General features: G+C 36.0%; 1 protein-coding gene across 2 annotated transcripts in view; it reads right to left on the bottom strand.

Moving 5' to 3' along the window:
• The window catches only part of KLHL1 (kelch like family member 1), a 360,073-nt gene that overhangs the window by 98,158 nt on the left and 235,882 nt on the right, over nt 1–26,033 (bottom strand). For both annotated transcript variants that reach the window (XM_045867545.1, XM_045867546.1), the window contains one exon: nt 25,518–25,704. In XM_045867545.1, the coding sequence (XP_045723501.1) occupies nt 25,518–25,704 (187 nt within the window). The remainder of the gene's footprint in view (nt 1–25,517; nt 25,705–26,033) is intronic.

Below are 26,033 nucleotides of genomic sequence, written 5' to 3'. Positions count from 1 at the left end.
TAAAGTAAAGCCTTACATTAGTACCACATTAAGTGAAAGTATAGCAACCTCTACTTATCTTTAAATCTCTTACTTCTCAAAATAAATAAATGAATAAATCTCTTACTTCTCATTCTCTGTAAATCTCTACCAAAAAAGTAACTTAAAGTAGCCCTAAGGAATCCTTCTTTGCCAAGGAAGAGCCACACATTGGAGAATTCAGATCTGGTTTGTATGAAACACATGCACAAACACACACAGACTTATTCCCCTTGGATCTGCATTTAGACTACATTTAGAAAACAGATGTATTTATTATCATTTGCTGTATATTCACAGGAAGATTGATCAAAAAGAATGCACTGAGTGCCCCAGAATTTATGATTATGGTAGGCATTTTATCATAACACACTAATTTATTGTTCAATCCACACTCACAGAAAGATCTACAGAATGTACAGTGATGTGGCCCAAATCCTCTGACTACTAAAAGGAGAAATAAAGTTATTATTAGACTAAATTTTGAAGAATTTGACTTATAATTTTCATCCTGATTCATCCTCAGAAGAGATACCAAAAAGAGTTACAATGAACATCATCACTAAGCTTTGTTTCTTTCTAATGAGTATGAGGCTGTGAAAGGAGACTTCACTGACAAGTGATTCACTTTTCACCAGAAAGAGCCTTCTTTCACTCTCCAATAAAGAACATGGCTTCCACAGACTTTTTTTTTTATGTTATGTTAGTCTTCATTAGTTTTTGATGTAGTGTTCCATGATTCATTGTTTGCGTATAACACCCAGTGCACAGACTCTTAATTATAGAGAACAAACTGATGGTCACCAGAGGAGAGGGGGTGTGGCAGGATGGGTTAAATAGGTGATGGGCATTAAGGAGTGCACTTGTTGTCATGGGCACAGTGTTGAATCACTATATTGTACAACTGAAACTAATATAACACTGTATGTTAACTAACTGGAACTAAAATAAACACTTAAAAAAAAAAAAAAAAAAAGAGCATGACTTCCATGGCTGAAAGTCCCTTGTCTGGAGGCTCCCTGAGAATGCTATAAACAACCAAAATTTAACCTAACACATAAGCATCTCTGATTCTAAACACTGTTAAGGAAGCCAGAGCCTTGACTTTACTTTGTTCTCCCCCCAGGACCATTGAGCAAGTATGGTTCTCCTCTAGAATATGTTAGCAGCCCACTAAGTAGATGTCCGTGCGAGAAGACAATTCTTTGTGTCTGAAAAACAAACTAGGCTGAGGCTAACATGATGTCATCCATGGTTTTGAGTTGTTTCTATAATTTTGTGCAAACTGATGACCTTGAACTGGTAAATCTCCAAAGGTGTACTTTAAGTTCAAAGAAAACGTACTGAAGTGGAACCAAAGTGACTGAATGAAGTTACTGAGGCAGACATCAAGTAGGGCAGTACTCAAAGGGCAAAGATGAAAGAATAAGCTTTCTTTTGTTATATGGATTTTCTTCAGAAAAAGTCATACAGTATTTTAAAGTCACTTCACCCACCTAATTGTAAATGCTCACACAGAAATGTAAGTGAATCATTTTCTTAAAGCTATGTGATGATTACTATTGAGTTAAATGCTTTAAAATTTGTCCAGTTGTAGAACTGCAGTATTAAAAACTATTCTTTAAAGGTTTTTGATAGTGAAGCTTGGCCAGCTCAAGCCAAGGAAGTAAAAATCAGGTCAAGATAGTTAATTCCACCTATTTCATTTTCCATTTTTGCCTTTCAATAATGCTTATAATGATGCAGTGTGATGAGACAAATTCAGGATAAAATAATCTGGTCAAGTCCTTTGAATAAAAAAAGACAAATATCAGGAGCTTATGCCTAAAGTTCATTTTTTTAATACATGAAAATCCAAGGTACACATTAAATATTTAAATGCCATAATAATATATACTCTATAATCAAATGATCCAGTAAAAGATCTCAAGGAAATTAAGGTTTTTATTTTGTGGTTAAGAATTAATGCTTTTCCCTCCTTTATGGTTTTGTCATCAACATTCTTCTTATTAGCTTTATTAAGAAAATTTTCTTTCAGTTCACATGAAACATGTAGGGAGGGCTGTCTGATCGATCAGACACCTGGCTGTTAATGAAAATCAATAACTGACATGTGGCTGCAACTCGGCCATCAACGAGGAAGCAATGCACATGTGTTGAAATAAAAGACTATACACTCAGTCCACCGTGGCCTAAGAGAAGAATCACTGCTACTGTGTCTTGCCACTGGTGTATTTGCTGTATCTTTAGCCTCCATTGATCATTCCCAGCTATCATGTGTGAGATGATAAACAGAATTTATAATACTTCAATTTTATTATTTTCTCTCTTTTACCACCAAAGAATATCAGTTTGAAAACTTCTCAGCTTTTAACCCTTTGCACATTCTTTCTTTGGAACTAAAACAGTTGACCCTTGGACTACACTAGTTTGAACTATGTGGGTCCACTTACAGGTGGATTTTTTTTTTTTTTTGATACAGGACTGCAATTGTATTTTCTCTTTCTTATGATTTTCTTAATAACATTTTCTTTTCTCTAGCTTACTTTATTATAAGAATACAGAATATAACACACATACAAAATTCATGTAAATTGACCGTTTATGTTACTGGTAAGGCTTCCAGTCAACAGTGGGCTATCAGTAGTTCAGTTTTGGGGAAGTCAAAAGTTATATATGAATTTTCAACTGTGCAGGGGTCAGTGCCCTCCCCCATTGTTCAAGGGTCAACTGTAGTCTCTTACACATGTTTAAGCCAGAGGGGCCTCTGCTTGCCTGTTGTGGTCCCGTATATAGGAAAGCCCACTGTGGTTGCTGTGTGTCAAGAAGACAGCAGTGCCTATCAGAATCTTAATTCCCCTTCAGCCAAAGCAAAGGAGGGTTGCTGCTTCATAGACTTATGCCTACAAGAAGGACCTTGCAGTGGCCATCAACCTCACACCCTAACATTTTAGTCCCATTTCTCCGTATCGAGCAGCATAATTCTACAATATTTCCTCAAATACAGTCTTTGCTTTGCATGGTTCTGATATGCATGAGTTTCAGTTATCATGGTTTAGTTAAATAACACTAATCCCCCAACAAATTTCAGATACCACAATATATCAACAGTGAGTAATGGCATAAAATGCAAACTTTGCTACTAGCTCTTTAGTGCACAAATCACTACTTAAATGACAAATGTACATCAGTATCAGTGACCAATCACATCCCTTCTTTCAAAGTCTACAAGTGATTGCTCATTGCACTTCTGTTACTGAGTTCATGCACAGGCTATTGTGTCGCCTTTTTGTTCCTAGTGACAAACTCACTGTCATTTACAAAATAAATAAATAAATAAATAAATAAATAAATAAATAAATAAATAAATAATAAAAAGATAATTGAAGAGAGAATTGCCTAACAAAGGGGTAAGTGGAGCATAAAGGAGAAAGGTGATAAGGCTAGAAGTGAAATTACAGTAGAGTCACAGACTTTCATACCCTGTTGGTTGAGGATTGCCTCTGGAGCTCTAACCCCCATCCTATGTTTGCACTACTGGGCCGCCTGCGCAAGGGCCGTGCAATCTGAGCTTGCTCTCAATACCACAAAGAATGCTCTTAGGCAGATAAGCAGGGAGACTAGGAGGTCACTTGTGGCGGAACCTTGCAAGCATGCACAGAAACTGTCCATTCCCCCCTGCTAATACGTTAAAGTTGGGTCAAGGGAACGTGGCATTTGGCACTACAAGTTTCCTACAAATACTGTAGGAAATACTTTTTCTATAAAGGGCCAGACAGTAAAAAAATGTAGTCTGTGGGTCCCCTTACGGGTCTCTTTGTTGTAACCATATGGTTATTGTAGAGTGAAAGCATGTAACAATAGGCTATACACAATAGGCAAACAAATAAGGGATGTTCAATAAAACTTTATGGTTACTGAAATATGAATTTCACAAAATGCAAATATTCACTAAATGCATCACTAAATATTATTCTTTGCTCTTTACAATGCTTATGATGTAAAAACCAAAGCCACACAAAACAGCTAGTGGGCTAGATTTGGCCTGTGGGCCATAGTTTGTCAACCCTTGCTCTTAGAATGCCAATATAATATAAATATTTGGAGAAAATGGCACTTGGCAAATGTTTGTTGGTTATAATAAATCAAATAAGTCTTCATTTTTGAAAGAAAGGAACTGAATTACATCTATATAGCAATTTGTGTATCAGATTTATTAGAGTGGCCTTCCCCAGCCAATCATCGTAAAACAGCAACATGGGCCTTTATCCTGTACTCCTCATCCCATTTTCTTTACTTTATATTTCTCTATAACTAGTCATCACATGAACTATTTCATACTAATGTGTATGTTTGTTTATTGTCTCCTGAATATACTTTAAGCTACAACAGCCCAGAGACTTTTACTATTTAGTTTACCAGCACTAAGAACCATGACTAGAAGTTAGTATGAATATTTGTAGCAGAATTAGATAATTCAAAAAGAGTGAATTAGTAATCTGAGAACTCAAGAAATGCTGAGGAACCAGCTATAGAAGGGAGACAATTATAATCCAATTTCATAATTAATACTTTCCAATAATTGGGGCAGAGATTTAAAAAATACAGTATCTATTTTTTCCTAAGGTGGGAGAAAAAGCAATATTAGCAGAATTATCAGAAAGTCTCATTTTTTATTCAACACATGAACACCTATATAAAAATGATTTTAATCTAAGAGAATTATAATTAGACTGCCAAATATATGAAACTGTTATTTATTCACGCCCATGCTTCAGAGGTGGACATTGGCAATGGTCACCTATAGAGATTCCTGTAAACAAGACACTTAAAGAGAAATCGGAATCATGTACAACAAAAATATCTCTAACTAGAACCTTGTAGGACAATAGACTAAGTAAAGCTTAAAAATAGTATAATATGTGAAAATAATTTATTTGTATAATTATTATAAAATATACTTAATTTAATTATCCTTAAAGAATAATATGTATCAAATTGATACATTCAAATTTTGATGCAAAAGCATAGTTATATGCTTTTTTTTTTTAAAGATTTTATTTATTTATTTGACATGGAGAGACACAGCGAGAGAGGGAACACAAGCAGGGGGAGGGGGAGAGGGAGAAGCAGGCTTCCTGCCTAGCAGGAAGCCCAATGCAGGACTCCATCCCAGGACTCTGGGATCATGACCTGAGCCGAAGGCAGAAGCTTAACGACTGAGCCACCCAGGCACCCCTAGTTATATGCTTTTATAAGTGAACTCATGTTGTTCATAAACTTCCTTTTTTTAAAAAAAGGTTTTATTTATTTATTTGTCAGAGAGAGAGTGTGCACACGCACAAGCAGGGGGAGGGGCAGGCAGAAGGAGAAGGGGGCTCCCAGCTCAGCAGGGGATGCGGGACTTGATCCCAGTCAGAAGCTTACTACTATGATGTTTCTTAGCTGCGTTTGCTCTGTGAACCATAACAGCCTCAACACCAATGACTAGAGAGGCTTAAGTGTGAACAAAAATTTACCAGCAATGAATAATATATAACACTTCAAAATATTACTCCCACCATCAATTATTGAATCAGTTAAGTTTTTTTACATGTGTTCCTGTTGATATTTCTCACAGCATCTCAGAAATATGTAATATTATTCCCAATCTCTATATTAAGGGACACCAACATTTGGAATACTTACTTATCTTACTAAAGATCACAAAGCTCACACAACTCTGTTTCAGTTTTACCAAAATGAGTAAATGTCATGCACCAAAAGGTATTTGGGGTTGTTGGTGAGGAATGAGGCCTTGAAGCCTGTAGGTAAGCCACAAGTCTTGAAATAATTAAAATTGTTTTTTTAAAAACCCCTTACATTTCTAGTAAATGCACATTAATATGGGCTTACATAAATACGTGCTCATGCATATGCATAGTATGTACTTACATGTATATATAACTATATTTTCAAAAGTTTAAATCTAGTATGGAAACTTATTTTTGGTTTGGTGTTTTGTTGTTGATAGAAAATGGAATATTCATTTTTTTTTATAATTTGCTTTTATACTTAAAAAAACTAATTAAATGTACAACTGTACTCCCACATGACACAGATAATGGAGATTTCTGAGGCATCAACATTTTCACTTTCCCCATCTCTTGCTTACTGGCGAGAAATTGAAATTGGCATGACCCTCATCATTGAAATTATTATCTCCCACTCTCAGTAGGTATGGTTGGATTCCTTGAGTAATATGTATAGTTAATATGACTCCAGTGTAATAGCATAAATTAAATGTGCCTATCCCCTTTGGTATTTATTCATACATTTTACTCTTGCTATTAAATCACCTGTTGGTGGATATATCATTACGTGTATATATCATTATCTACAAATGTACATTTGTATTTCTAAACCACATTAATGCTGCATGGTCTTAAAAGAATTCCTCAAAAGTCAGACATCAAGACTACCTGAGTGTGAAATAGGACTAACATCAAATTCTTCAAAAACTTTGACACTGAGTAAAAATACATCCTATAATTCTGGTATATCAAATAATATTTCATATTTATAAAAAATGCCAAAGCCCAGGTTGCACATGTGAAATGTTATTATTAGTAGAACACAAATCATGAAAAAGCAAGTAGGTTTAGGCATAATGAAAACAGCACTTTTTGTGATTTATTTAGTCACATATTTATGTAGTTTTCAAGAAGGAAACATTTTCAGTGATGCTTTGCAAATCATGTGTCTTATAATATCAGTTTATATATCTCTTAAACATAAATGTGCAGTGGCTACAAAAATATTGTACATGCTGTTAACAGCAGCTTTATTTGTAATAGCTAACTCTGAGAAGATCCCAGGTGCCCATCAATAGAAAAATGGATAAACAATTATTAATAAACAATTACAAAGAATGAGCTATTGGTATAAACAATCTCCTGGAAGAATCATCAAAATATTATACTGTTTGACAGAAACCTTAAAGAGTATGAAACGTGTAAGTACATTCTGATGAAGTTCAAGAATAGGCCAAACTAATTTAAGGTGAAAAAAATTTTAAGGAGTGGTTCTCTTTGGAGATATGGAAGCTGGGGACTGATTAAAAAGAGGTATGAGGAAACTTTCTGGGATAATGGTAATGTTCTATATCTTGTTAGGGGTTTGAATTATATAGGTATATGTATTTGGCAAAACTCATTTAAGGATACAGAAGAATTATGCATTTTACTATATGTTATATTTACCTAAAAGCTCTAAAATATATTGAAATCTAGTTAGTAATAAACATGCCAATGTTTTTAGGATGAAGTCTCTGTCTACAATTTTGAATGCATTAAAAACTTTGATGGATGAGCTTAATATTAACTATAAAATTGGCTGAGTATATAGATGCTCTCTTTATGATTCTTTTAACTTATTCCAGAAAATTTGGGAAAATAAAATAATTAAAAACAGATGTTTTCTTTTCTTTTTTTTTCTAAAGATTTTATTGATTTATTTGTCACAGAGAGAGAGAGAGAGAGAGAGCACAAGCAGGGGGAGCGGCAGGCAGAGGGAGAAGCAGGCTTCTCGCTGAGCAGGGAGCCTGATGCAGGGCTCAAACCCAGGACTCCAGGATCATGACCTGAGCTGAAGGCAGATGTTTAACTGATTGAGCCACTCAGTCGTCTCCAAAACAGATATTTTCAATATAACTGGATTGGTGTAATAAAAGTGGTAAGCACAAAATGCTAAGACATTACAAAAGATGGACAAGATGCAGCTAAGGGGTGGGCGGATAGTGAGGTAGGGTTAGACAAACGAAGAAAGGGGTGATAAAAGGAGTAAGACAGGGCACCTGGGTGGCTCAGATGGTTAAGCGTCTGCCTTCGGCTCAGGTCATGATCCCAGGGTCCTGGGATCGAGCCCCACATCAGGCTCCCTGCTCCTTGGGAGCCTGCTTCTCCCTCTGCCTCTCTCTCTCTGTCTCTCATGAATAAATAAATAAAATCTTAAAAAAAAAAAAAAGGAGTAAGACACTGAAGCAAAAGGCAATGGATATGTATCAACCATACTGCAACTAGTAGATAGCTTCAGACCTGAGGAAATAAGTTGTGAAATTTGATAAAGATTAGAGGTATCCTATCAAGACATTTTTGATGGAGAGAAAATAGGAAAAACCTACTGGTTAAATTTGAAATGGTAGACAGTGAAGGATAAATACACTGATAAAGAATGGGCTCTACCTGGGGGATAGGGGACTAATGAAGGTTTTTATTATTATTATTAATATCATCATCATCATCATCATTATTTTGCATTTTAGTGATTATGCTAAAAGCCAGGATAAATTGATTTGCCAGAAGTGAGTTGGAGAGAGATTGGAGATAGGGAGATCATTATGTAGCTTATTTATGTGTTGTAAGAAAAAATAAGTTCATCTGAGAAACATATGGTTTACCCCAGATCTGCAGGCATAAGGTGATAGAGTTTCAACAAATGTAGTGGAAATTCTGATATAAATCAGACAGGCTCTGATAACTGATTAGCTATGGAAGGCAGAGCAATTCTGATGACAGACTTCAAAGCCACATTAGATGGAAATATTGCTGATGGTGTATATTCTAGACAGGATATTAATGATTTTTTATAGTAGGAAATATAATGACCTTGTTTGAATTGTAGAGCTTTTATTTAATAATTATACCATGTATTTCACAGTCACAGACAAGTAGGATTTTTACATTTCATATCTAAAAGTTGCTTTTTTCACATGGATAATTTGCTCTTTGAAGAAATAATATAGACATGAAAGTTAAATAAAAAATAATATTTTTGAACACTTGTAATAAGAAACTCTTATTTTAAAAACAATATACGAGGGGCACCTGGGTGGCTCAGATGGTTAAGTGTCTGCCTTCGGCTCAGGTCATGATCCCAGGGTCCTGGGATCGAGCCCCACATCGGGCTCCTGGCTCAGCGAGGAGCCTGCTTCTCCCTCTCCCGCTCCCCCTGCTTGTGTTCCCTCTCTCGCTATCTCTCTCTGTCAAATAAATAAATAAAATCTTAAAAAAAAACAAAAAAACAATATACGAAGGGTACCTGGGTGGCTTAGCTGGTTAAACATCTGCCTTTGGCTCAGGTCATGATCTAGCCCTGCATCAGGCTCCATGCTCATCGGAGAGCCTGCTTCTCCCACTCCCTCTCCCCTTCTCTCCTCTACCTGCCCCCTGCTTGTGAGCTCTCTCTCTCTCTGTCAAATAGATAAAATCTTTAAAAAAAGTAAAAAAATAAAATAAAAACAATATACGAATTGTGAACTTTATAAGTTTGTTTTCATGTATATAAGTTTTCTGGAGATCAAGCAAATACATGTTTTTGTTATTTAAAAATACCAACTTAATAGTTCTCCATACCTATCCTTAGAATAAAACTTAAAATACAGTCTGAATTCTTATGAAATGTCTGTGATAGAAAAAAAAAAAAGAAATGTCTGTGATAATTATATTTTGAAGATATGTTATTGAAATGTAAAGCTTAGGAGAAATTGATCAAATAGAGAATTTTAAATTAAGGGGAAATAGTTAAAATATTTATAATTCTGTGTGCATAAAACTAATTTATAAAACATGAAAGAGAAATAAATATAATAGAGAATATTTTACTTTTTCAATTACCTACTTTCTTATATTCCTAATGTGTTCTCCAGAGAACTAGTCCTAAAAGTCAGTAAAATCTTGAAGAAAAATCATATATTAAGAATTAAAAGTATGTCAGGCTTTTATACTGGCATTTAAAAAAGTCACTTTCAGCACAACTCATCATTAATAGGTTAAATGTGGGCAAAAGGGTAGAAGAAATAACACAGATTTCAGAATTACACAGATCTCTGCACTCAAACTCTACCTTAACATACTTAGTAAAAGGTAGAAATTAAGAATGGTTCTCATCTTTGTCAAAATCAAATGATCAAGAATATACTGTCAACATAAGTTTTTTGTACAAAGTAAATGAGATATTGTATATGGTGGTGCTTTAGTATTAGGTATTAAAAATACATCATTGGTGAAGTAATTTTATAATTCCTAAACGTTCAGTTACTGAGGACAGATACAGATTCATAAATATTTTCTTCTGCTTGAAGGTCATATTAGGAAAATTATTCAGGTAATAACAATCTTCTATTTACAGTCGGTTTTTCAGATCTTCAAAGGATTATAAATAAAGGAGATTTTCATATGAATACAAAGTTTATATTGATAAAAATTACACTTAAAAGTTAATGCTTCATATATATGTATGTATGAGATTTGTTCATTTTGGACATCTACTAAGATCAGTTAAATAAGTTGTAATTTCAATATGGCAAATATTTACTGAAAGCCTACTAGAAGTAACAATGTACATGAAGTTAGAAATGTAAAGTTCTCGGGATGCCTGAATGGCTTAGTTCACTAAGCATCAGACTCTTGATTTTGGCTCAGGTCATGACCTCAGGGTTAGGAGATCAAGCCCCGAGTTGGGCTCCATGCTGGGTGTGGAGCCTGCTTAAGATTCTCTCTCTCCATCTCCCTCTGCCCCTCTGCCCTTCCCCCCACTATCTAAAAACAACAAAAAGCAAAGTTCCTTTCTCCCGTTTGCTTATAGTTCAGGAAAGGGAGTTAATCTATTAAATTAGAACAAATATACTCATGAATTTATACTTGTAGCTCTGAATACTTGCTAATGATCCTTCAGAACCAAGACATGTATCAATTTCTAATTAGGCTTGGGCATGAGTTTGAGTTACATTTGCTATCAGAAGAATGTTCAGGGATTTGATCAAATTGTTAGTGAGTCATCATCTACATTGTATCATAGCTTTTCTAATTTATCACATGATCTAATTTAATACTTTGAGTTAGCATTATAATCTCTATTTTAGAGATTTTAAAGTTATATTTCAATAGTATTACCAAATTTGTGAATGCTCAAAAATTATTTAATCATGGATATGTCTATGATCTACTTTATAAATATGTGAAAGGGAAGAAAAAGTCAAGTTGCCAGTAGTTTAATTCTAAACAAAATACCTACATTCCAAAAAGGATAGGACATAAAACAAGTGAAAAAATCTATGGAGTAAATTTCTAAATGGAAAAGAAAAAGGAGCCTTCTGTTTATTGGAGAACAGAAGACATGCTGACGTGCCCTCTAGTTATAACACCAATACACCCGGGCAAATTACAATACAACTATTTTTTTGCATTGCAGGATTTAAATGAAAGTGAGAAAAAACTAGAAGGGCACAACCAAGTAGCTAAAAGAAGAGTGAGGTAAAACCTGGGAGAGAGCTAACTGAATACAGAAGTCAGCACTTCCCTGGGGCAGATGTCTACGCCTGTGATAGGATCTGAAGCACCAGCCCTGGGACTAACATAAGGTGGAAGAGTGAACCAGAGACTTTGAGTGAAGTCTGGAGCTTTGAAGAGGGCTGACAGGGCTCATGGTCAGTGGTGCCCCTGGTTCTTGGTTGAAGCTAACTCATCCTCACTGGACAAAAGCATCCCCAAATTAGGTCCCCCAAAGCCCCACAGAGCAAATGAAATTAACTATGACTTCAAAATATTACCCAACACAAAAAGAATCAAACTAACAAAAATGAGACTTGCCAGAAACAACAGACAACAGGCTTAGACCTTCAAACTTTAGATGTTGAAATTACTCATCACAGGATATAAATTAAACATGTAAAACATTTAAGCAAATAATAGATGAAATTAAAACATAAGATGAGAACATAAATGATTATTTTATAAATCTCAAACAAAAGAGAGAACTTTCAGAAATGGGAATTGTTGAAATTACAAATCCACAGGGGCCTCTGCTTTTAACTATGATGCTGATTCACAAGCAGAGTGAGGCTGAGAGCCTGGGAATATTCATTGGCTCAGGCTTCTTGGGAGTCTCCTAGAGCTGGGAAGACACCAACAGCAGTTCTAGACAGCCAAGGTCCTTAGGACCTTAGACTCAAAAAAGAGAATGGCAGGGCATTGTTGCTTGTCTTCTCTGTGCATTTGCTGAGGTCTAAGACATATCTGATGAGAGGCAGAAATCCAGGCAGACGATGGAAGCTGAATGCTAAAAATGAGGTAGAGCTCATCCTTCTGAAAATTAAAGGGTATTCAGGGCCTACCATGGAGGAATGGCTCTTATATGAAGATTAGAAAGAAACCAGAAGTAGAGAAGCTCTCACAAATACTGCATCTTAGTCTCAAATCATCCAGTCCTGATTTGGAAGAAGGGTTTTCCTCTTACTCAAGTGTCTGCCAAAAGGAAAGTAAATTCTCTCTGAGAGACAACTTAATGTTATCCACAATCTCCATATATTTTCATATACAAGAGGAATCATTCTTCCAGGAATTGCCAAGTAATGCTCTGCTACCAATTAGAAATTTACAGCAAATTTGTAAAATATTAGCATTATTCAACTTAAAGAAAATGAAAGGATCACACCATAATCTGTTTGTACTGGACTTTCTACTATATGGTATAAGCAATTAGCTCAAGACACTGAAATAAAATTTATAATAATTAGAAAAGAAGGAAATAATATGTCATTCTACATCATTATATAGATGATTTTATACATAAAAATTCAATATACAAAAAACCTCAATTTCACTATTAAGAGAAATGTAAATGTAATGGCAAGAACATGGGAGTTTTCATTGTATAATTTTTTCTACTATTGCTATGCTAGAAAATTTTTGTAAGTGTTTTTTTAAGACAGAAAACTGGTTGAGAAGACACTTAAGCTGGCATTATTGTATAATTTGGTGATGCTATATTCTTATAACCTTTCCAGAAAGACATTGGATCATATGGCACAATAGCTTTACCTTTCCACCCAATAATTTTTCATCTAGTAATCTTTATAAAGAACACTCAAAGGTCAAGAAAAAGTCTTAATGAATGCAGATGCTAATGATGGCATTATTTACAGAAAAAAGAATTGGATCCCACCAAATGTTTAATACTAAGTTTGAGCTAAAAAAAACTTGTGGTGTTTCCATGTAAATAAGAATTAGCAAGCTTCTTGATGAGATGTATTTTAAAATGTTAATGAAATATAAATTTACATATGTAAATAATGAATAAAAGCAACAAAAGTAACAATTTTAATTAAGTCAATAAATCCACATATACATTATACCTCTCTAGGTAATTACAGACTTTATGAAGACAAATGTTAATAGGTATGTCTCTATATAAATGTAGATATATAGTTACGGCTGTACATAACTATCACACGCACATACATAGAAATTTGAGAAAGGAAATACACCATTCTGTTAACAATGACTGTACTTAGGTTATAAGCTGATTTTTCTTATCTATACTATTACATATTTATCAGATTTTCAATACTTGCATTAGTAGAATGAAGAAAGGTATCTCAAGAAAATACTATTTTGATCAATACAAAACCAAACTAATCCTATTTCTAAGGAATTGTGTAATAAACACTCAATATCAGAATATAAATCCAATAATGATATTTTGATGCAAATATTTTCCATTAACCACTACCACCAAATTTTATTTCATAGCTTACATGAATCATACATAAGTGTAAGTCAGTCTAAGCACTTGAAAGTAAGTGATTAGTGTTTTACCTTTAAATCAACCTTCTAAAATATTTATGATGATTACCGTGTGATTTGTAATAAAATTCTTACCAAAACAACAACAAATTGATCAATACAGTTTACTGCTTTAAATCTGCATTTGATTTCTGTTGACACCATTTAAAGAAAATCGTTCTCCTTATAAAAACAGCTTGTATTTATTGCCTTTTTATTTAACTTTATGTCCCCTCATTTCTCAATTCATAGTAGAATAAATATTAATACTTATAATAACATTTTAATTGGCTTTAAAATATGCTATAAATTACTAAGTTTTTAAAGATTTATTCTTCAGTATTTTCCTGTTATAGAAGTAAATTAAATCGTACTTTCTAAAACACATTACAAACTTCTATTTATGGCTTGATTCTTTTTTTCTCATTTGATTCATCATTTTTGAATGTTCATATTAGCATAAAACGCATTTACCATGCACATGATATAAATATAAATGTCATTTATATGAATATTTTATTCCCTTCCTTGTGTCATATAACTGTTATTTCACAGAACCCACATACTTTCATGTCTCCAAAGTTCCTTCACAGCTTGGCCTTGTTCCACATGATTAGGACGGTTAGCCCAGGTTTCTGCTCTGAGTCCCCTGGGAGTCCCTTTGGTACCAAACATGTTGGAATGCTTTGTTGTGCTTTAGTTTAACCTCTTTACATATTGTTTCATCTCATTTAATGAATATACTTTTACAGAAGTGGATATAATGCTGAGAAGGGGTAAATTATACTAGAGATTTTAAGTGACCTCCTGGATTTGAATGGGCATTTCTCTGATTTTGAAGACTGCCTTCTCCACTAGGAACATCACCAGCCTTCTAAGACCTCTGTAGTTTCAAATCAGAATTGATCCTGTAAAGTCTCTCACTGAAGCCCACTGTGTCTCTCTTCCACTAACTACCATGCTTTCATTTCCCTATGGCCATAATCCCGCCATAAGGGATTTCTCTCCTTTTTTTTTTTTTTTCTTTTGAAGATGTCACTTTTCTTCAACTGTGAACCTTCATATTTGATATACCTGGAGTCTGGAACTTAGCACCCAGACCATCCTTCTATTCTTTTTTTTTTTTTATATGACAGAGAGAGACACAGCGAGAGAGGGAACACAAGCAGGGGGAGTGGAGGAGGGAGAAGCAGGCTTCCTGCAGGGCAGGGAGCCCGATGCGGGGCTCGATCCCAGGACCCTGGGATCATGACCTAAGCTGAAGGCAGACGCTTAATGACTGAGCCACCCAGGCGCCCCTATCCTTTTATTCTAATAATGTGCTAAACTAATCCCTAATAATTCTTTAGATTTCAGCTATCAAAACAACAAGAGCAGACACTGCACTTCTGACTTTTCTAGACTAGCCCAGGTTTGCTCCACAGGCATTATACTCACTCCACTTGCAATTCCCTTCTTGTAACATTCATTTTATAAGTATTTTGTTTACTATTTGTTTTCCCAGATGACCTTGGTACCTCTGTGAGGTAGGGGTTATATGCATAATGCTCACCACAGTACACGGGTTCTTAATGCAGACCTGGCACAAGATAGATGTGCAAAAGATTTGCATCAGTACTGAATGCATATATATATGATTATAAGAAGGGAGAGAGGAGAGGCTAGTGCTCTGAATTTTCATGCCTATGGAAAATCTGCCAGCACTGTGTCCACAGTTTATCTATCTCATTTGATATCATCTGAATCTCAATAATTATCTAGCTGAAGAGGAATCCCAACAAAATGTTTATATAGCCCTTTATAAGGCACAATATAAATATGTCAAAAATTAAAAAAATACACTGAGTGTTATATATTGTATTATTTTTCAAATTAATCATACCAAGTAAATTCCAATTTTTTACTGTAGGTTTTTCTTTTGATTACTCTCTTTTTTACATTTTATTCCCTTTTCCTCATTACCTTCCAAGAAAACACAATTTTAAGATAAAATCTTAATTCCTATTTAAAGATAAAAGTTAATAAGGTATAGAAAGCACTATTAAAGCAGTAAAAGCAGGATGCAAATAGGAGGGATTACCATAAAAATGTTCTATTTGCTCTTTAAATCCCTTGAAACATCGGGCTTTTATAAGTTTCTGCTTCACTAGGAAAAATAGGTTCTCTGAGGTTTGGTATTAAGTATTAGACTTTTATCTAAGTTTATGGGATATTAATATCTCACTCCGATAGGGCTAAGGATATGGTAAAATTTCCTAAAGCTTCCTTCAAATAATTTTTTCCATTGTATTGCTGATTTAATCTCGGATATTTGTTTAAACCTCCTGTATTATCACATTCTTTTAAGCTTCTACCTTATTGAATATGTGTAACAATAAATGAATTGTTGGTATTACTCAATTCTAAAGTGAGACTTGGAATACCTAAGAAAGATCAATTTTTAAATAATTTAAAGAATTTTTAAAAGTTTGCTTAGAGAAATTCAAAACCTGCCAACAGTTTAACTCAGTGGACTCCATAGTCTCATATTCTTTTATGCTACAATTTGAAGTCACCAGATTTAAAAATTCAAATTTAGCCATGGCCTTTGGCTCTTTAATGGTATAGTAGTTTTTGTACCTATTTTAATTTATGTTTATTTTTCACTCCTAATTAGAGGCAAACCAGATTCAATAAATGTTCTTCCTCCAACTGCTCCTTCTCATCCTCTTCCTCCCCCTCCTACTCCTTCCTCCTCTTTCTTCTGTTCTTCCTCTTCTTTTTCTTTAGAAAAAAATATTAAGTGCAGATTTACAAGTGGAATCAATGTTGTATGGGCATTCTTCCCGTAGAATACAGTTTCTTTAAAAACAAATTTCACTCATTTGACTATAAAATTTGATAAGTATTATAAAAACCACTACCCATTTATAAAATCTTAGACTTGGATGCATATATTTATTGAAAGCCATGGAAATCAGGGTATATACTTTTACAGATACAATGAACATGTTATAATGTCAAAATAAAGTTTGCATGCTTCTGCTACAAGAGATGACTATGTCATGTGGCATATGACATTTGATATTTATTACTCTCATAAGGACAACGTGGGTATAGGTTACTAGATTTGTTTTCTTAGCTTGAAAAAATTTCTTTGGAATTTTAGTACAGGTTCTGACTATTTTTTTATCAGATAAAAAAATATTTATTTGTATCTGATAAAATTTTTTCTATTTCACCACTTTACAAAAAAGGGTTTGAACCACACTTTTTGAAAACGTCTGACATGTTCCCTTTTGTAATAACATATATTATAGGATAAGCAAAAAATGGAGGGAGAGAAGGAGGGAGAGAGAGATGAAGCCATTTCCCTAGTTCTTAAAGCAACAAGTTATTTACCCCCTTTAACTGACAGTTATATATATAATATATAACCTAGATATCATATATGCAAAATATATGTATATAGAAATTCTCTGGCACTTATTTAATGTGATGATTACTAAAAATCAATGTCCCAATAAACAGGAAGTAAACTTCTCAAAAAAATTAAACTGGTGAAAACCACCTAATGGCCACAATGTATCTTCATGACAGACAAAAATATGGGAATATATGTCTTTCCTTATCAATTACTTAAATTGTTTTCCTTTAGCTGCTATTTGGGGATCTCACTTCACAATTGTGGAAGTAGGTTTTGTTGCTTCCTTCCTTCTTTTTTTTTTAGATTTTATTTATTTTTTTGAGAGAGGGAAATAGAGAGAGAGCATGGGAGGAGCAGAAGGAGAGGGACAAGCGGACTCTGCTGAGCACAGAGCGCAGAGCCCAAGGTGGGGCTTGATCCCAGGACCCTGAGATCATGACCTGAGCCAAAACCAGGGGTTGGAGGCTTAACTGACTGAGCCACCCTGGTGCCATTTCTACTTCCTTCGAATTCTTTAATAACAAAGTTCTTTAATAGAGATCAAATGTGTAACCACAGTCTATTGTTGCCAACTATATATAGTGTGGATTAGGGTGCCTGGATGGTTGGGTGAGTTAATAGTCTGCCTTCAGCTCAGGTCATGATCTCAGGGTCCTGGGATGGAGCACCACACTTCTGGCTCCTTGCTCAGCAGAGAGTCTGCTTCTCCCTCTCCCTCTACCCCTCCTCTCTGCTTGTGATCTCTCTCTCTCTCTCAAATAAATAAATAAAATCTTAAAACATATATATAGTGGATAATTATATCACTTATCAGACACAAACATATGACAGTTATATTCTTTGTCTTGTGTACCACATAAGACAAGCTGAAGAAGACAAATATTCATGGAATGTTTTCCACAAACTATAGAAAAGTAAGAATAAAACCTTCAAATGTGGGGTAGAGCAAGATGGCAGAGGAGTAGGAGATCTGGATTTCGTCTGGTCCCAGGAATTCAGCTGAATAGGGATCAAACCATTCTGAACACCTACAAACTCAACAGGAGATCGAAGAAAAGAATAGGAACAACTCTCTGAAAAGAAAAGCGACCACGTTCTGGAAGGTAGGATGTGCAGAGAAGTGAATCCCAGGTGATATTCGGGAAGATAGACGGCAGGGGAGGGGGCCTCGGTCGGGCGCTTCTGGCAAATGATAGAGCCGTGGAGCACAAAATCGGAACTTTTAGAAGTCTGCTCCGCTGAGGGATGTTGCTCTAGTGGCTAAGCAGGGGGTGGAACCCTCGTGGGACAGTGTGGTCTCAGGACCCTTGGGGTCACAGAAAGGCTGGGGGCGCCTGAGTGCAGCAGAGCTCCCAGGTATCGGAGCAGGGAAGCCGGCTGCAGAGGCGGAGCCCAGACGCGGGCTCTCAGCTCGGAGTTGCCATAAACCGGGATCCGCGGGCCAGTCGGGCCACTGCTCCTCCAGCAGGGACCCAACAAGCGGCAGATCTGGGGAGACACCCCTTCCTCCCCCGGGAGGAGCCCCGCGGGAGTGCACCGCAGGTATCTGCTGGGTTTGGAGACTCCACGCGGGGTCGGGTGAGACAGAAACGCTGGGTCACAGGCTGGGTGAGTCCGGAGTTCAGCCTGAGACCGGGGAGATGGGAGTGACTGACTGCTTTTCTCTGGGAGCACACTGAGGAGTGGGGCCCCGAGTTCTCAGCTCTTCCGGGGCGGACATTGGGAGGCCGCCATTTTCACTCTCATCCTCCAAAGCTGTACCGAAAGCTTGGCATGAAAGCTCCTAAGAGCAAACCCGAGCAGATTACTTAGCCAGACCTGGCAAGGGCGGGACAATTCAGCCTCCAGGTAAAGACATTTGGAAACCACGGCAACAGGCCCCTCCCCAGAAGATCAGCAAGAACACCAGCCAAGACCAAATTTGCCAATCAATGAGAACGGCAGAACTCCAGCGCTAGGGGAATACTGCACATAGAATTCATGGCTTTTTTACCATAATGCTTAAGTCTTTCAAAGTTAATTTTTTTTTTTGAACTGCCTTTTTTTTTTCTTTTTCCTGTTTTCAACCAATATCTTATCAATCCCTTTTTTAAAAAATATTTTTTATTTTTCATTTTTAGAGTCATATTCTATCCTTTCATAGTAGTTACCCTTATTTTTGATATATATATATAAGTTGTTCTTGCTTTAAAATTTTGAGATACAGTTTCTTCTAACAGATTAAAATATACCCTAAATCTCTAGTGTATGGCTTTGTTCTAGTCTCCTGCCTGATCACATTCTCTCCCCCGTTTTTTTTTAAATCCTCTTCTTTCTTTTTTCAACCAACTTATCTTATCAATTCCTTTTATAAAATCTTTCATAATTTTCATCTTTACAGTCATATTCCAACCCTTCATCATATTAACCCTTATTTTTGTACATATATGTTTTTCTTTCTTTAAAATTTTGGGAGGCACTTTCTTCTAACAGACCAAAATACGCCCAAAATCTAGTGTGTGGCACTGATCTATGCATCAGCCTGATCATATTTGATCATATTGTTTTTTTTAGTTTAGTTTTGTTTTTGTTTGTTTTTATCTGTTTCTTTTTCTTTTTTTTCTCTTTTCTTTCTTTCCCTTTCTTTTCCCCCGGTTTCAGGTCTTTTCCGATTTGTTTAGTGTATATTTTCAGGGGATGTTGTTACCCTGTTAGTATTTTGTTCTCTCATTCATCTATTCTCCTCTGGACAAAATGACAAGATGGAAAAAATCACCTCAACAAAAAGAACAAGAGGCAGTACTGACTGCCAGGGACCTAATCATTATGGACATAAGTATGATGTAGGAACTAGAGTTCAGAATGATGATTTTAAAGATACTAGCTGGGCTTGACAAAAGCGTGGAAGTTGGTAGAGAAACCCTTTCTGGAGAAATAAAAGAACTAAAATCTAACCAAGTCAAAATCAAAAAGGCTATTAATGAGGTGCAATCAAAAATGGAGGCTCTAATTGCCAGGATAAATGAGACAGAAGAGAGATAGTGATATAGAAGACCAAATGATGGAAAATAAAGAAGCTGAGAAGAAGAGGGATAAACAACTACTGGATCACAAGGGCAGAAATTGAGAGATAAGTGATACCATAAGATAAAACAACATTAGAATAAATGGAATCCCAGAAGAAGAAGAAAGAGAGAGGGGCAGAAGGTATATTGGAGCAAACTATAGCAGAGAACTTCCCTAATTTGGGGAAGGAAACAGGCATCAAAATCCAGGAGGCACAGAGAACCCCTCTCAAAATCAATAATAATAGGTTAACACCCTGACATCTAATAGTAAAACTTACGAGTCTCAGAGACAAAGAGAAAAATCCTGAAAGCAGCTCAGGAGAAGAGATATGTAACCTACAATGGTAGAAACATTAGATTGGCAACAGACCTATCCACAGAGACCTGGCAGGCCAGAAAGGACTGGCAGGATATATTCAGAGCACTAAATGAGAAAATTATGCAGCCAAGAATACTATATCCAGCTAGGCTGTCATTGAAAATAGAAGGAGAGATGAAAAGCTTCCAGGACAAACAAATCTGAAGGAACTTGCAAACACAAAACCAGCCCTACAAGAAATATTGAAAGCAAAGAGAGAGCCTAAAGGTAACATAGAACAGAAAGAAACACAGACAATATACAGTAACAGTCACCTTACAGGTAATACAATGGCACTAAATTCATATCTTTCAATAGTTACCCTGAATGTAAATGGGCTAAATGCCCCAATCAAAAGACACAGGGTATCAGATTGGATGAAAAAACAAAACCCGTCGATATGCTGTCTGCAAGAGACTCATTTTAGGACCAAAGACACCCCCAGATTGAAAGTGAAGGGGTGGAAAATGATTTACCATGCTAATGGACACCAAAAGAAAGCTGGGGTGGCAATCCTTATGTCAGACAAATTAGATTTTAAACCAAAGAGTGTAATAACAGATGAGGAAGGACACTATATCCTACTTAAAGGGTCTATCCAACAAGAAGATCTAACAATTGTAAATATCTATGCCCCTAACATGGGAGCGGCCAATTATATAAGCCAATTAATAACAAAAGCAAAGAAACACATCAACAACAATACAATAATAGTGGGGAACTTAACACCCCCCTCACTGAAATGGACAGATCATCTAAGCAAAAGATCAACAAGGAAATAAAGATTTTAAATGACACACTGGATCAAATGGACTTCACAGACATATTCAGAACATTCCATCCCAAAGCAACAGAATACACATTCTTCTCTAGTGCCCATGGAACATTCTCCAGAATAGATCACATCCTAGGTCACAAATCAGGTCTCAACTGGTACTAAAAGATTGGGATCATTCCCTGCTTATTTCCAGACCACAATGCTTTGGAACTAGAACTCAATCACAAGAGGAAAGTCAGAAAGAACTCAAATACATGGAGGCTAAAGAGCATCCTACCAAAGAATGAATGGGTCAACCAGGAAATTAAAGAAGAATTTAAAAAATTCATGGAAACCAATGAAAAAAAAAACACAAAATCTTGGGGATATAGCAAAGGCAGTCCTAAGAGGCAAGTATATAGCAATACAAGCCTTTCTCAAGAAACAAGAAAGGTGGCAAATACACAACCTAACCCTACACCTAAAGATGCTGGAGAAAGAACAGCAAATAAAGCCTTAACCCAGCAGGAGAAGAGAAATAAAAAAGATCAGAGCAGAAATCAATGAGATAGAAACCGAAAGAACAGTAGAACAGATCAACGAAACTAGGAGCTTGTTCTTCGAAATAATTAACAAGATTGATAAACCCCTGGCCAGACTTATCAAAAAGAAAAGAGAAATGACCCAAATCAACAAAATGATGAATGGAAGAGGAGAGATCATAACCAACACCAAAGAAATACAAACAAAGATAAGAACATATTATGAGCAACTATATGCCAGCAAATTAGATAATCTGGAAGAAATGGATGCAGTCCTAGAGATGTATCAACTACCAAAACTGAACCAGGAAGAAATAGAAGACCTGAACAGATCGATAACCACTAAAGAAATTGAAGCAGTCATCAAAAATCTCCCAACAAACAAAAGCCCAGAGCCAGATGGCTTCCCAGGGGAATTCTACCAAACATTTAAAGAAGAATTAATATGTATTCTTCTGAAACTCTTCCAAAAAATAGAAATGGAAGGAAAACTTCCAAACTCGTTTTATGAGGCCACCATTACCTTGATCCCCAAACCAAAGACCCCATCAAAAAGGAGAATTACAGACCAATATCCTTTATGAACATGGATGCAAAAATTCTCACCGAAAGACTAGCCAATAGGATCCAACAGTATATTAAAAGTATTATTTACCACGGCCAAGTGGGATTTATTCCTGGGCTGCAAGGTTGGTTCAACATCCGCAAATCAATCAATGTGATACAATACATTAATAAAAGAAAGAACAAGAACCATATGATCCTCTCAATAGATGCAGAAAAGCATTTGACAAAGTACAGCATCCTTTCTTGGATCAAAACTCTTCAGAATATAGGGATAGAAGGTACATACCTCAATATCATAAAAGTCATCTATGAAAAACCCACAGCAAATATTATCCTCAATGGGGAAAAACTGAGAGCTTTCCCCCTAAGGTCAGGAACACGGCAGGGATGTCCACTATCACCACTGCTATTCAACATAGTATTGGAAGTCCTAGCCACAGCAATCAGACAACAAAAAGAAATAAAAGGCATCCAAATCGGCAAAGAGGAAGTCAAACTCTAACTCTTTGCAAATGATATGATACTTTATGTGGAAAACCCCAAAGACTCCACCCCAAAACTGCTAGAACTCATATAGGAGTTCAGTAAAGTGGCATGATATAAAATCAATGCACAGAAATCAGTGGCATTCCTATACACCAACAACAAGACAGAAGAAAGAGAAATTAAGGAGTTGATTCCATTTGCAATTGCACCCAAAACCATAAGATACCTAGGAATAAATCTAACCAAAGAGGCAAAGAATCTGTACTCAGAAAACTATAAAATACTCATGAAAGAAATTGAGGAAGACACAAAGAAATGGAAAAACGTTCCATGCTCATGGATTGGAAGAACAAATATTGTGAAGATGTCAATGCTACCTAGAGCCATCTACACATTCAATGCAATCCCCATCAAAATACCATCCACTTTTTTCAAAGAAATGGAACAAATAATCCTAAAATTTGTATGGAACCAGAAAAGACCCCGCATAGCCAGAGGAATGTTGAAAAAGAAAAGCAAAGCTGGCGGCATCACAATTCCGGACTTCAAGCTCTATTACAAAGCTGTCATCATCAAGACAGCATAGTACTGGCACAAAAACAGACACATAGATCAATGCAACAGAATAGAGAGCCCAGAAATGGACCCTCAACTCTATGGTCAACTCATCTTTGACAAAGCAGGAAAGAGTGTCCAGTGGAACAAAGACAGTCTCTTCAACAAATGGTGTTGGGAAAATTGGACAGCCACATGCAGAAGAATGAAACTGGACCATTTCCTTACACCACACACAAAAATAGACTCCAAATGGTTGAAAGACCTCAATGTGAGACAGGAGTCCATCAAAATCCTAAAGGAGAACACAGGCAGCAACCTCTTTGACCTCAGCCGAAGCAACTTCTTCCTAGAAACATCGCCAAAGGCAAGGGAAGCAAGGGCAAAAATGAACTATTGGGACCTCATCAAGATAAAAAGCTTCTGCACAGCAAAAGAAACAGTCAACAAAACCAAAAGACAACCGACAGAATGGGAGAAGATATTTGCAAATGACATATAAGATAAAGGGCTAGTGTCCAAAATCTATAGAGAACTTCTTAAACTCAACACCCAAAGAACAAATGATCCAATCAAGAAATGGGCAGAAGACATGAATAGACCTTTTTCCAAAGAAGACATCCAAACAGCCAACAGACACATGAAAAAGTGCTCAACATTGCTCGGCATCAGGGAAATCCAAATCAAAACCTCAATGAGATATCACCTCACAGCAGTCAGAATGGCTAAAATTAACAAGTCAGGAAACGACAGATGTTGGTGGGGTTGCGGAGAAAGGGGAACCCTTCTACACTGTTGGTGGGAATGCAAGCTGGGGCAGCCAGTCTGGAAAACAGTATGGAGGTTCTTCAAGAAGTTGAAAATAGAGCTACCCTAGGATCCAGCAATTGCTCTACTGGGTATTTACCCCAAAGATACAAAGGTAGGGATCCGAAGGGGTAGCACCCCGATGTTTATAGCAGCAATGCCCACAATAGCCAAACTGTGGAAAGAGCCAAGATGTCCATTGACAGATGAATGGATAAAGAAGCTGTGGTATATATATATACAATGGAATATTACACAGCCATCAAAAGGAATGAAATCTTGCCATTTGCAATGACGTGGATGGAACTGGAGGGTGTTATGCTGAGCGAAGTAAGTCAATCAGAGAAAGACATGTATCATATGACCTCACTGATATGAAGAATTCTTAATCTCAGGAAACAAACTGAGGGTTGCTGGAGTAGTGGGGAGTGGGAGGGATGGGGTGGCTGGGTGATAGACATTGGGGAGGGTATGTGCTATGGTGAACGCTGTGAATTGTATAAGACTGTTGAATCACAGACCTGTACCTCTGAAACAAATAATGCATTATATGTTAAAAAAAGAAGAAGAAGAAGAAGATAGCAGGAGGGGAAGAATGAAGGGGGAGAAATCGGAGGGGGAGATGAACCATGAGAGATGATGGACTCTGAAAAACAAACTGAGGGTTCTAGAGGGGAGGGGGGTGGGAGGATAGGTTAGCCTGGTGATGGGTATTAAAGAGGGCACGTTCTGCATGGAAGCACTGCGTGTTATACACTAATAATGAATCATGGAACACTACATCAAAAACTAATGATGTAATGTATGGTGATTAACATAACATAATTAAAAAAACCTTCAAATGTTCTGTGTTCAACTTTTAAATGAATCATTCACTTCCTTTTGAAGGGCCAAATTGGTAATCAAATTAGGTTTGTAAAATACAACTGCCACTTATGTATAGTTGTCTATTTATTTGCCTGGCTTCCATATGAGATTCTAAATGCCTCAAAAGAAACTCTCTTCTTCATAATATTGCTCTCAGCCAGTATATGCTTGGCATATTACATTTTCTTTGCTTAGAATTGAAATACAGTTGTGAATATATCCAACACATTATTTGGCCTGTGTTTTGTAAGTGCTTCAATCCCCTTTTCATTTCATCTGAACTCTGGCCCATAATACACAAGAGATAAGGGAGTTAAAGAAAAATAATAAGCAGAAGCAGCAACCACAGACTGAAAAGAAAAGATGATCTTTAAATGTTTCCCTTAATATTAAATCTTAATGTATAAAGCATGTGAGTTTCATTGGTATTATACAGATTACAATATTAAGATCGTGCCATGGTATGGTACAGGGTGTGTATTATATAGAGATGAAGAATTGTATACCTTTGTTGTTATCCATTCCTCCTACTGCATACAGAGTTCCAACTGTAGATTTTCTAGGTTTAGTTCTTGGACTTTGCATTAAAGTTCTTCTTTCTGGCAATAGATGATATTTCATTGCTTCCAGAATCAGCTTTTGACATTCCAAATCATTCTTAAATAATGCATGGTTTTCTAGGTCAGCCAATATCTGTAAATAATACATAATCACTGTTAATAATGTTTTTATAGGAATGTATATGACATCAGTGGTTAAAATTAAAAGCTTAATGCCTATGATATTACATACATATTATGCAGAATGTAATAATAATTAATTACATTGACAAAAAATGAGTAAAATGGAAGGCTTCCATGAGAAATGGAATGGATTTTATTTTCTATTTATACTACTTATTATCATTTTATTACATAGAATATAAAGGAACTTTTAGAAATCACTCTTTCCATTCCTTTCCTCTTATGAAGACTATTTATAAATTGAATATAGTTGCCTATGTTGGCCACAAACCTGTCTGG

Source organism: Mirounga angustirostris, unplaced genomic scaffold (genome assembly GCF_029215605.1).
Source record: "Mirounga angustirostris isolate CCGP_5_RB_7025 unplaced genomic scaffold, mMirAng1.0.hap1 SCAF_3, whole genome shotgun sequence".
NCBI lineage: Eukaryota > Metazoa > Chordata > Mammalia > Carnivora > Phocidae > Mirounga > Mirounga angustirostris.
The sequence above is the reverse complement of the archived record's forward strand: the minus strand, read 5'-3'. Positions and strand labels throughout refer to the sequence as shown.